Source organism: Ctenopharyngodon idella, chromosome 5 (assembly GCF_019924925.1).
Source record: "Ctenopharyngodon idella isolate HZGC_01 chromosome 5, HZGC01, whole genome shotgun sequence".
NCBI lineage: Eukaryota > Metazoa > Chordata > Actinopteri > Cypriniformes > Xenocyprididae > Ctenopharyngodon > Ctenopharyngodon idella.
Genome location: NC_067224.1, coordinates 19154019 through 19166241, shown reverse-complemented (window position 1 = coordinate 19166241; position 12223 = coordinate 19154019). Strand labels below are relative to the sequence as shown.

General features: G+C 37.0%; 1 protein-coding gene across 3 annotated transcripts in view; it reads right to left on the bottom strand.

The window, feature by feature from the left end:
* Positions 1–875: 875 nt before the first annotated feature.
* Positions 876–12223, bottom strand: part of si:ch211-204c21.1 (disabled homolog 2) — a 29574-nt gene continuing 18226 nt past the window's right edge. For 2 of the 3 annotated variants that reach the window (XM_051893691.1, XM_051893690.1), the window contains exons 8-14: positions 12103–12135; positions 11390–11452; positions 7850–8464; positions 5214–5361; positions 3670–4170; positions 2742–2821; positions 876–2615 (exon numbers count right to left, since the gene is read on the bottom strand). In XM_051893691.1, the coding sequence (XP_051749651.1) occupies positions 2547–2615; positions 2742–2821; positions 3670–4170; positions 5214–5361; positions 7850–8464; positions 11390–11452; positions 12103–12135 (1509 nt within the window). In that variant the 3' untranslated portion in view covers positions 876–2546. The remainder of the gene's footprint in view (positions 2616–2741; positions 2822–3669; positions 4171–5213; positions 5362–7849; positions 8465–11389; positions 11453–12102; positions 12136–12223) is intronic. The other variant, XM_051893692.1, reaches the window with a different exon arrangement.

Sequence of the window (12223 nt, the reverse complement as noted above, 5' to 3'; positions counted from 1 at the left end):
GAGTACACACGTGGAGCAACACTGACTGAAGGCACGTCATTGAGCATATGCAATGCTATGAAATTAAAAATGCTGCAACATCTCAAGCTCGTTGCAATGTTTCTTTCTTACTCTTATGATGTACTTAACATTATTTTTTCAAGAGATAATCATACCAGCATTGTCTTGTCTTAAATGGCTGTTTGGACTAGCATACTACTCTTACTACTTCCTCAGTTTGTAGTATGTGCACAAAAAAATATCTATGAATGAAATGCAAATGAGCTGCGCACATGAAAAAATACTATAGTAATTTATAGTAAATAATATAGTGTTTTTGAACCATACTATAGTAAAGTACTTGATGTGTTGTGGTAATTCTATAGTTGCTGTGGTAATATAACAACTATAGTAGTATAAACAAATTACTTTACCCAATACTGTACTAAGTTTTCTACAACTATAGGGTATATTACACTACAGTACTCTACAGTTTACTACTGTAGTAAAAACTAAAGTATACTACAGTATTTATTACAGTTTATCAGTTCACTATAGTTAATACAGTATGTTGTAGCATTCATTAATAAAGTGTTGTAAATACTTTAATATATACAATAGTATACTACAATTTACTATAGTATGGTTCAAAAACACAAATACTTTAGTATTTTTTCATGTGGCTACATGCTTGTGCTTGTTAATCATGGTAGTGCTAGTATATACTATTTAATGTTAATTACCACCTGTATTTCAAGTATTTCTTGACATTAATGGACATACATTTATGTTTACATTTATAAAACTGTGTCTGCTGATCCCATTCAGAGAATATATAAACCATTAGACTCCTCAAATTTTAATATATGAAATATATGAGACATGTGAGACTCAGATCAGTCAGTCATCACTTTAATGTGAAGTAGACCTAACTGGTCTTCCAGACTTGAATACAAACTTTGCAAAAGATAAATAGGACAATTCTGAATCTATTCCCACTAACTAAAATTCCAGTTTATTGCAGCGAGACTACATTTTTAAACACCTTAGTTTGATAACATCCAAGGTAGAGATGGCATAGTGCATAACAGAGCAGATATTTATATATGTACACACAGATACAATTCACATAGTTCATTCTGACAAGGCTTCAACATACAGTATAATACACGCATTCCTTAAAAAAAAAAAAAAAAAAAAAATCATGAATCCACTGAGATGAATGCATATCCATTACACTGTTAAGCCTTGCAATTTCATGGTTGCCCACTTAATTTGTCTGGTGGAAAACGATTATATCCTCATCTATCAAAAAGGAAAACATTAAAAATAAAGAGCAGTGTAGTAAAATGTCATCGATCAGACAGACACATCAATATACTTATATCAAGTATTACCTGAAACATTCTGGATGATCATGTTTCACGCAAAACAATGTGCTTAATAAGTATCGCCTAAAATTCATACAGGCAACATCCTCCACACTGGATAGATATTATTTTTGAATGTGTTTATAGTTGCAGTACCATTGACAACATGCCAGTGGTCACAATTAAAGATTACTCATTCAATACAATGTCAAATCAAAACAAAAACAGAGAACTTTTAACCTGATAACAGTACATACTGTATATATTAGTGAATGCAGCAAGCTCACAACCTCACAAATAACAGAACACTGGATACAGATCAAAGAAAATAATGTCTCACAAGGGATTCAGTTCAAATACAGGTTGATTAGAGTCTGTTGCTCTCTTATAATGAACAGGTCAGTACAGTATGTATCATATGATTAGTACAGAGCAGATCATCAGATGTTGATTGCACAGTTATCATATCAAAGCATCCCTACAGATATTATATACATTGTCTCTCAGCTGTCCATCATGTTGGCTTGTGTTTGAGCATGATGTAATATAATCCAGGATTGGATTTTAAAAAATCTGGGATCTTGTTCAGTTTATATGTCAGTTCATAAAAACGTTTGTCAAAATTAGTGACCAATCATGCCCTAAAGCGTTTGATAAATGTGGAAAAGTAAACGTATAAATTCAAAATAATACTGCAATGAAGAAAAAAAGTGATCAAACAAGACATCAATGCCTTGTCTACTGGTGCAAAAATGGCAAAATTGCTTTTGAGTGCTTTTAGTACACAAAACAAAACCACTCTCACCATGTTGTTTAGAGATAAACTGCACTGAAATTCATGTTTTAACAGGATACCAGCACTAGATGATGATGGTTTATTTTCAGCCTGCCCACGTCCACCATGCAGATCCAATTCTGGTTTATGAAAGGAGGAGGGTTGCACAAACTCCATTTGGCTGTCAGACATTGGCTGTGACATCAGAGCTAAGAGACCTGCTCTTGAACAGGATGCACTTTAGTGGGAAAGCTACATAAAATAGTGAATAAAAAAAAAAAAACTGTATCCATGAGCTTAACCAAAACACTATAAAGCTGTAAAAAGCTTCTGGGATGGAGTTGTTTTTGCATAATTTCTTGTTCAATGATTTTTGTTTGATCCATACTTGGACCCTAAGGAGTCATCAAGGTGGCCGGCTATCATGCAAATGGGTTTCCAAATGGGTCTCTGAAAGGATCTAAGCCCACTGCCTTTATGGGAGGAGCACTCTGTAAAGGTCAAGAAGAAAAGAAATGTAAATGTTTTTGAGGTTTTCAGGGAAAAAAAACACAAAAAAACAATTTGTTGTAGGATAAAATATTTCATAATCACTTAAAGGATGCACATATACGTACAGTTGCAGGTACAGACGTGCCAAACAGATCTTTTCCAAAGGAGTTGTCGAAAGGGTTCTGACCTCCAATCTTCAATGGCTCTGCAGTGACAAAAATGATTTGTCATGTCAAGATGTTTACAATAATATAATCCAGGGATTCTCTAACTCTTTTTTTTTCAGCCAAACCCCTTTAACATAAAATATTTACTTGGAAGTATGTTAAGATTTTAAGTTAATATTTAAATAATTTAACAACACATTCACATGTTTGTGGTTCTCTGATGTTGGCTAATGGTCACGTGACATAGGTAAACCGGTAAAGAAATAAAATATTTTTAATATTTAATTTTTTTTAGTTGTTTTTTAAAAATTAATTATTTTCAGTATATATATATATATATATATATATATATATATATCACTGTTTTTAGGAACTCAATTAATTTAAATACAATAATAATAATACAATTATAGTTTTCATATTATTTTTGACTGTAATTATAAAAAATACAGTCAGAAATATATCACAATTGTAATAATTCAGTTGCACTGAAAAACAAAAAATGAGTATATGATAAAAGAATAACAATTTTATTTTACACTACAAGCTATAATACTAATATTTATGTCCTTAAATTTTCACTTTCAAACATTTAACCCTCAAGCTTTTATTTTGTCGGAAAACTACAGGAAGACCTCTGTGTTTAGTTGACAACGGGTTTATAAATGCTCCCATTACAAATCTGGTGAAATGCTAAAAATTTATGTCAACAAAAATGTCAAAAACTATGTGAATGTGTAATAAAGTGATCCTGCTGGCATATGTTGTTTTCCCAAATGCACGTTATAAGTGACTCATACTCACAGCAGATGCAGAGAAGGTGTTAATGAAATTCTGATATAATCATTAAAACGGGTGAGATTTTAATACAGCAATATCTGCTCACCTTTCCTTGCTGGCACATTTGGTGGCTTAGCTATCTGGAAATCCTTAAACATGTCCTTGATATCTCTCTTTTCCTTTTCTCCTAGAGGATCCAGGTCAACAAAAGCATTACTGTCCACCTTTGGAGCTTCATTGGTGGCTACTGCTCGAGGTGGGACCAGTGGAGGGGGACTGGAGCTCTGCTGTCCATCGGGCACAAGGCTGGGTGGAAATATGTTGGTCTGAAAGGGGTTCCCCAGGGTTGTATTAGGGGTCCAGGATCCACTGGATCCGTTGGAGACTGGGGTGGTGGTCCATGATGGAAGATGCTGGGTTGGGGTAGAGGTTCCAAAACCTCCAGAAGTAGTTCCCCAGGCAGGCCCAGGAGGAGTGGTGAAGATAGGTGCTTGAGTGAAGGGCTGAGAGGCACTGGTGGTGCTGGGGAAGATGGAGGAGAGGGGCTGATTCCACAGAGCCGCTCCAGGAGTAGAAACTACAGGTGGAGCTTGTAGAGACAACCCTTCTTAAAAGAAGATATAGAGTTAAAGGGTTAGTTCACCCAAAAATGAAAATTCCTCATTTCATTCCAAACCTGTAAGACTTTCATTCATATTCAGTACACAAATGAAGATCTTTTTGATGAAATCTGAGCGCATTCTGTCCCTCCATAGACAGCTACACAACTGACACTTTGATGCTTCAAAAAGTTCATAAAGAGATCGGAAAACTAATCCATACGAATTAAGCGGTTAGTCCAAATTTTCAGAAGAGACATGATCGCTTTATATGATGAACAGATTGAATTTAGGCTTTTATTCACATATAAACATTGATCAGCAAACATAAACAGAAGCTCAACCGAACCTGCTTGATGCGCAAGAACAAACCTCTTGCAAAGTGTCAGTTGCGTAGCTGTCTATGGAGGGACAGAAAGCTCACAGATTTCATCAAAAAGATCTTCAATAAATTACACTTTAAAATATACTCCAATAAAAACAGTTATTTTAAATTGTAATAATATATTAAAATATTACTGTTTTTACTGTATTTTTGATCAAATAATTTCAAATCTGGGGAGCATAAGAAACTTCAAAACACCAAAAACATTCTTACCAACCCTGGTAGTGTATATGAAATGTAATTCAATAAGCTCTATATTTATAATATACTGTTTAAAGGTAACATCACATAAAAGTTTTGAGATTGGAACTGCACTACCCACAGGACAGCCGATCCAATGTTTGCCTGACTCTGATTAACCTTAAACTTTTTTGTGCATTCGGCATTTGCCAATTGCTCATTTTGGACCATGACAACGTCAACTTTCATCCAAAGTGACCTGCACTGCATTCAACATTTTATCAAACTCGGAATCAAACCCACGACCTTTGGCATTGCTAGCACCGTACTCGACTGTTTGAGCTACAGGAATATATAAACAGAAGAACACTCATTCTAGACTCAAACTTTCATTTGAATAAGAATCACTGACATTTTGAAAAAGCATTTTATTGCAAGCTCACAAATGTCAAGTTATTTATTTATTTATTGTCTCGAGTGTCTTACCAAGAACTGTGAGTGTGTCAGTGGAGGAAGGGCTCCTGCTGAACAGACTGACAGAGTTGACAGGGCCGTTCTCAGGTTGAGGAGGTGGTGATTCTGACTGGTTTGGTGAAACAAATAGATCCATCCCAAGTTTTTCATTTGAAGGGGACTATAAAAGAGATTAAAAATTGTTATAAAACAGATTCAGTTCTCAATGGGACCAGAAAAAACAAGCATAATAAATTGTAATGCAAATAAATATTATTTATACACCACCAGAAATGAACCTTTGAAAACCTTATATATACAGTATATACAGTAAGATTTATTTTTTATGTTTTTTTTTTTTTTTAAATAAATTAATACTTTTATTCAGCAAGGACACATTCAATTGATCAAAAGTGACAATAAAGACATTTATGATGTTACAAAAGATTTCTATTTAAATGCTGTTCTTATATTCATCAAACAATCCTAGGGAAAAATGTATCATGGTTTTCACAAAAAGTATTATCATCAAAGTTGAAAACAGTTGTGCTGCTTGAAAAGAAATGTTTCTTGAGCAGCAAATCACTGAATTCAGCTTTGCATCACAGGAATAAATTACATTTGAAATATATGAAAAAGGAAAACAGTCATTTTAAATTATAATAATATTTCACAATATTACTGTTTTTACTGTATTTTTGGTCAAATAAATGCAGCCTTGTTGAACATACATATATATATATATATATATATATATATATGTATGTATATATATATATATATATATATATATATATATATACAGTGGGTACGGAAAGTATTCAGACCCCCTTAAATTTTTCATTCTTTGTTATATTGCAGCCATTTGCTAAAATCATTTAAGTTCTTTTTTTTTCCTCATTAATGTACACACAGCACCCCATATTGACAGAAAAACACAGAATTGTTGACATTTTTGCAGATTTATTAAAAATGAAAAACTGAAATATCACATGGTCCTAAGTATTCAGACCCTTTGCTGTGACACTCATATGTTTAACTCAGGTGCTGTCCATTTCTTCTGATCATCCTTGAGATGGTTCTACACCTTCATTTGAGTCCAGCTGTGTTTGATTATACTGATTGGACTTGATTAGGAAAGCCACACACCTGTCTATATAAGACCTTACAGCTCACAGTGCATGTCAGAGCAAATGAGAATCATGAGGTCAAAGGAACTGCCTGAAGAGCTCAGAGACAGAATTGTGGCAAGGCACAGATCTGGCCAAGGTTACAGAAATTTTTTTGCTGCACTTAAGGTTCCTAAGAGCACAGTGGCCTCCATAATCCTTAAATGGAAGACGTTTGGGACGACCAGAACCCTTCCTACAGCTGGCCGTCCGGCCAAACTGAGCTATCGGGGGAGAAGAGCCTTGGTGAGAGAGGTACAGAAGAACCCAAAGATCACTGTGGCTGAGCTCCAGAGATGCAGTCGGGAGATGGGAGAAAGTTGTAGAAAGTCAACGATCACTGCAGCCCTCCACCAGTCGGGGCTTTATGGCAGAGTGGCCCGACGGAAGCCTCTCCTCAGTGCAAGACACATGAAAGCCCGCATGGAGGACTCCAAGATGGTGAGAAATAAGATTCTCTGGTCTGATGAGACCAAGATAGAACTTTTTGGCCTTAATTCTAAGCGGTATGTGTGGAAAAAACCAGGCACTGCTCATCACCTGTCCAGTACAGTCCCAACAGTGAAGCATGGTGGTGGCAGCATCATGCTGTGGGGGTGTTTTTCAGCTGCAGGGACAGGACGACTGGTTGCAATCGAGGGAAAGATGAATGCGGCCAAGTACAGGGATATCCTGGACGAAAACCTTCTCCAGAGTGCTCAGGACCTCAGACTGGGCCGAAGGTTTACCTTCCAACAAGACAATGACCCTAAGCACACAGCTAAAATAACGAAGGAGTGGCTTCACAACAACTCCGTGACTGTTCTTGAATGGCCCAGCCAGAGCCCTGACTTAAACCCAATTGAGCATCTCTGGAGAGACCTAAAAATGGCTGTCCACCAACGTTTACCATCCAACCTGACAGAACTGGAGAGGATCTGCAAGGAGGAATGGCAGAGGATCCCCAAATCCAGGTGTGAAAAAAAAGACTCATGGCTGTATTAGATCAAAAGGGTGCTTCTACTAAATACTGAGCAAAGGGTCTGAATACTTAGGACCATGTGATATTTCAGTTTTTCTTTTTTAATAAATCTGCAAAAATGTCAACAATTCTGTGTTTTTCTGTCAATATGGGGTGCTGTGTGTACATTAATGAGGAAAAAAAATGAACTTAAATGAGTTTAGCAAATGGCTGCAATATAACAAAGAGTGAAAAATTTAAGGGGGTCTGAATACTTTCCGTACCCACTGTATATATATATATATATATATATATATGATGTGTGTGTGTGTGTGTGTGTGTGTATTCACATGTAGCCTAATGTGATGGAAAAGACATTAGCAAATCAATCCTTACCTTACAAGTACAAGTCACTGAAGCATTAAAAATTGAGGCAAACAACATTACTAGATCATGAAGTGGTGTTAGATATAAATAAGAAAGCAATAAGAAGAAAAGTGGCCATTTAATTATCAATTTAAAAAAGCATTAAAAAAATACAGTCATTAATGTAACCTCACCTTTACACTCCTCCTGCCCCTCCCTGCTTTCATATTGAGTGGTGGAGGGTTTATAATAACCGAATCCTTGGTTTGATTGACAGTTGGCTCACCCATGCCTCCATTCTCATGCTTCACTCCATTCTGCACCGGCTGCATCTTCTCTGAATCTCCAACAAACGGATTAGGAGTCACTTTCCCATGTCCATTCTGCTCTTGAACTGGGACAGTATTCTGAGTCCAGCTAGTGGCTTCTGCAGCTCTGCCATCCAAAGGCCAGTGGCCATTACTGAGAGCCTGGATGACTGTCCTGTTGGAGAGTTGGTCAAATTGCTGGCCCAAGTAGTCAGAGTCACCATTCTTAGGGCCACCATTGAACAAGTTATTAGGGCTGTGGTTTTCTGTGGCAGGGTCGTCCCTGATTGATTGGTCGTTGCTTTTTGAAAATGGATCATCACTGAACGGGTCATGGATAGGGGCGGGGAAGAAGTTGAGCTGAGAAGAGAAGGGGTTCTCAGGCGAGAGGCTGGATGGGGCTCTGGGGACAGAAGACGAGGCGAAGGGGTTTCCTTTAACACAGTTCTGATTGTTGTCTATCTCAGTGGACAGATCCATCAAAAGGATGTCCTCAGACTCCTGAAGCAAGATTTGGAGGATTGGGAGAGAAATAGAAAGAGAAGAATAAATAACAAGCTGATGTCAATAAAACATGAATGCATTTTTGAGGGGTGTATAGATGAAGTCATGCATGAAGTACAATAAACTTGCTCTATAGATAGATGCTGTGTAGTCTAATCATTTGAGAAATGCAAACATGGGCATTCATGACATTCAAGGCATGTAGGGCTGCCAACCATCTCGTATAATACAGGATTGTTCTGTCTTTAAGTAAAGTTTTGGTTTTCTGTCTTTAGTGTCTTGTACCAACACAGTTAAAGGGTTAGTTCACCCAAAAATGAAAATTCTGTCATTTATTACTCACACTCATACGTGATTTCAAAACACTGCTTCAGGAAGATTCGGAGCGTAATGAATCAGCATGTCGAATCATGATTTGGATCGCGTGTCAAACCGTTAAACTGCTGAAATCACGTGACTTTGGTGCTCCGAACTGCGGATTCGACACACTGATTCATTATGCTCCGAATCTTCCTGAAGCAGTGTTTTGAAATCGGCCATCACTAAATAAGTCGTTATTTTGTTTTTTTTGGCGCACCAAAAATATTCTCGTCGCTTTATAATATTAATATAGAACCACTGTACTCACATGAACTGATTTAAATAAGTTTTTAGTACCTTTATGGATCTTGAGAGAGGAAATGTCATTGCTCCCCATGTAGGCCTCACGGAGCCATCGGATTTAAACAAAAATATCTTAATTTGTGTTCCGAAGATCAACAAAGGTCTTACGGGTGTAAAACGGCACGAGGGTGAGTAATTAATGACAGAATTTTCATTTTTGGGTGAACTAACCCTTTAGGAACAATGTGCTTTTGCATTTGAATCAATTTTACACAATCGTTCAAAAGTTTGAAGTTGGCAAGATTTGAAGAGGAAAAAAGTCTCAACAAGGCTGCATTTAGTAAATAACTACAACTATGTTGCTGTTGCTTCACTTTGTCAGACACCTTGTCTCATTTTGTAATTGTTGTAATAACTTGTATATGTCTGCAGAACATTGAATAGAAAAACTTGGGAATAAAACTACAGAGTAGCAGAAAACAAATAGCAAAATACGAATGTGAAACACAGAGAGTTGTGAAATGAGAGCCCTGATATTGGAAACATTTGATAGTGGTGAAGAATCAAGAAAGAAGGGAGGGCAGCTACTACTAGCTAATAATGGTGAAATCTTACGACATTCGATTTTTGTCCGTTTCTTGTGCTTTTCATTCTTGTGCATTTTCATTTGTCACTTATACTCCTCTACTGAAGTTGGCAACCCTACTTAAGTGTTTTTCCCCAGTATACCATGCTTTTGTCAACAAAACACTGGTTGAATAATGGATGGCTAAAAATGGATGAATAAACTTCACAGTATATGCACACATTACCTGAACTTATTCTCTCACAGTCATTGGAATGTTTAGTTAAAAGAACAAAACAAGATCTGCATCAACACCACTTGTAAAAAGTTCACCATGAAATTAAACAGCAAGCAGAGGATGTAGAACATATAAAGACCATATAGGGAAAGATTAATTATTTTTATGTAAACTCACATGTATTTTACATGTAACCTATTTAAAGGGTTAGTTCACCCCAAAAATGTAATTTCTGTCATTAATTAATTACTCACCCTCATGTCGTTCCAAACCCAAAAGACCTTCGTTCATCTTCAGAACACAAATTAAGATATTTTTGATGAAATCCGAGAGGTTTTTTTATCCCCCATAGAAAGCAACGAAATTACCACATTCAAGGTCCAGAAAAGTAGTAAAGGCATTGTTAAAATAGTCAACGTGATTACGGTGGTTTAACCTTAATGTTATGAAGCACGAGAATACCTTTTGTGCGCAAAAACAAAACAAAAATAACTTTATTTAACAATATTTGCTCTTCCCTGTCAGTCTCCTACGCAGTTGACGCAGTGCATCGCTTCTGTGTTTACGTCCGAACGCCGGCTCAGTATTGGCTGATGCTGTTCACATAAGCACCACGACACATGCGTGTGATGTTGACACAGGAGCCGGCCAGGAGTCGGCGTTCTGCCGTATAACCCAGAAGCACTGCAGTGTGTTCATTGTGTCAACTGCGCAAGAGACTGAAAGTTGTTATTTTTGTTTTGTTTTTGCACACAAAAAGTATTCTCGTGGCTTCACAACATTAAGTTTAAACCACTCTAGTCACATGGACTATTTTAACGACTATTTTACTTTTCTGGACCTTGAATGTGGTAATTACATTGCTTTCTGTGGGGGATAAAAAAAAACACTCTCAGATTTCATCAAAAATATCTTAATTTGTGTTCCCAAGATGAACAAAGGTCTCACGGGTTTGGAACGTCATGAGGGTGAGAAATTTATGACAGAAATTTCATTTTTGGGTGAACTAACCCTTTAACACTTTCAAAGGCATTAGAATTCATCATACTGAAAAAAAAAACTGCCTCATATGGCTGTAAAGCTCCTCTACGGAGCAGTGTCTTCAAACAACTGAGCCTTGTTGAGTATTTACAGCTTGTTATTTTTGTTGGCCTGAGCCCAGGCCTTCTACTCCCCATGACGACATTTTCTTTATTTGAGGTCAATCAAGCACCAGAGACTAAACAAGTACTATAGCAGGATATGAGAGTCTAAACGCCACTAGTCTCTTTCAAACGGCGTAATGTCTCATTTGGATAATGTTGCCTTCATCTGGTAAATGAGCTGGTGTATAATAGATTTCCATGGAAATAACATTAATAATGTTAGTGTATCTTTCTTGTGTTAATAAAGTAGAGTGTCACCGTCAATACAAACCATTAATAATGAAAATTGGAGGGAAAAAGTCTTACATTCAGTCTGAATGTGTATATTTATACATCAACATGCATGACTCATTTTTGCCCAACAATCTTACCGAGGGAGAGTTTAAGTCAGGTGGGGTCGACATGTCTCCAAACAAGTCCAGCTGTTCAACGCCCTGCAACAGAGTTAAAAAAAAAAAACAAGATTCAGACCAGATTATGGACACCAAACAGAGTCAGAGTAACCAAAACACCTAAGACAAGAGCCATTCATGCTGAAGGCAGATGAATGGGAGGAAATGAGCAGTGAAGAGAATGAGGAGAATTGTGTTTTTTCCAAAGACTGTGAGTGAAAGGATTGGTGGGAGAATGTCCAGAGCTGCTATGTGATGCATCTCAGTTATTTCCTGTCTGCTAACTTCATTAGCTTTCACCCCCTGAGGAGACTAGTTTAGGTGCAGAGTGCAAATGGTGAACAACAACATGAAGACAACCCAGCAGGGGGCTTTAGGAACTGAGCCAGAGAGAGTCAACTCTACTGGCATATCTGGGAGCCTTCAGGTTAAGGCCAATTCACACTGCACCGACAGATGCAGACCAACGCCGACAGTCAGATTATAGCATGTCAATTCTCAGACATTCTAATTCCGATTCACCATGTTCAGTCAGAGAAAACAAGCTCCAACAGTGAGCCGACAAAAACCGACAAAGTATCTGTTGCTGTCTATCGGTGTAGTGTGAATTGGCCTTTAAATGCCACTAACAAAAGTCTTTCACTGTTGTGTTGCAATATCAGGACCATTTGGTGAATATAAATCATACTCACTTTTCTGTCATTGTGTGAGCCTTCACTGCCATTCTGTTGAGGTAAGATTGAAAGAAATTGAGATACAAGTTCCACAGGCAAAAAAACAAAAATATAAAGTATGAGATGAATATTTAGCAGA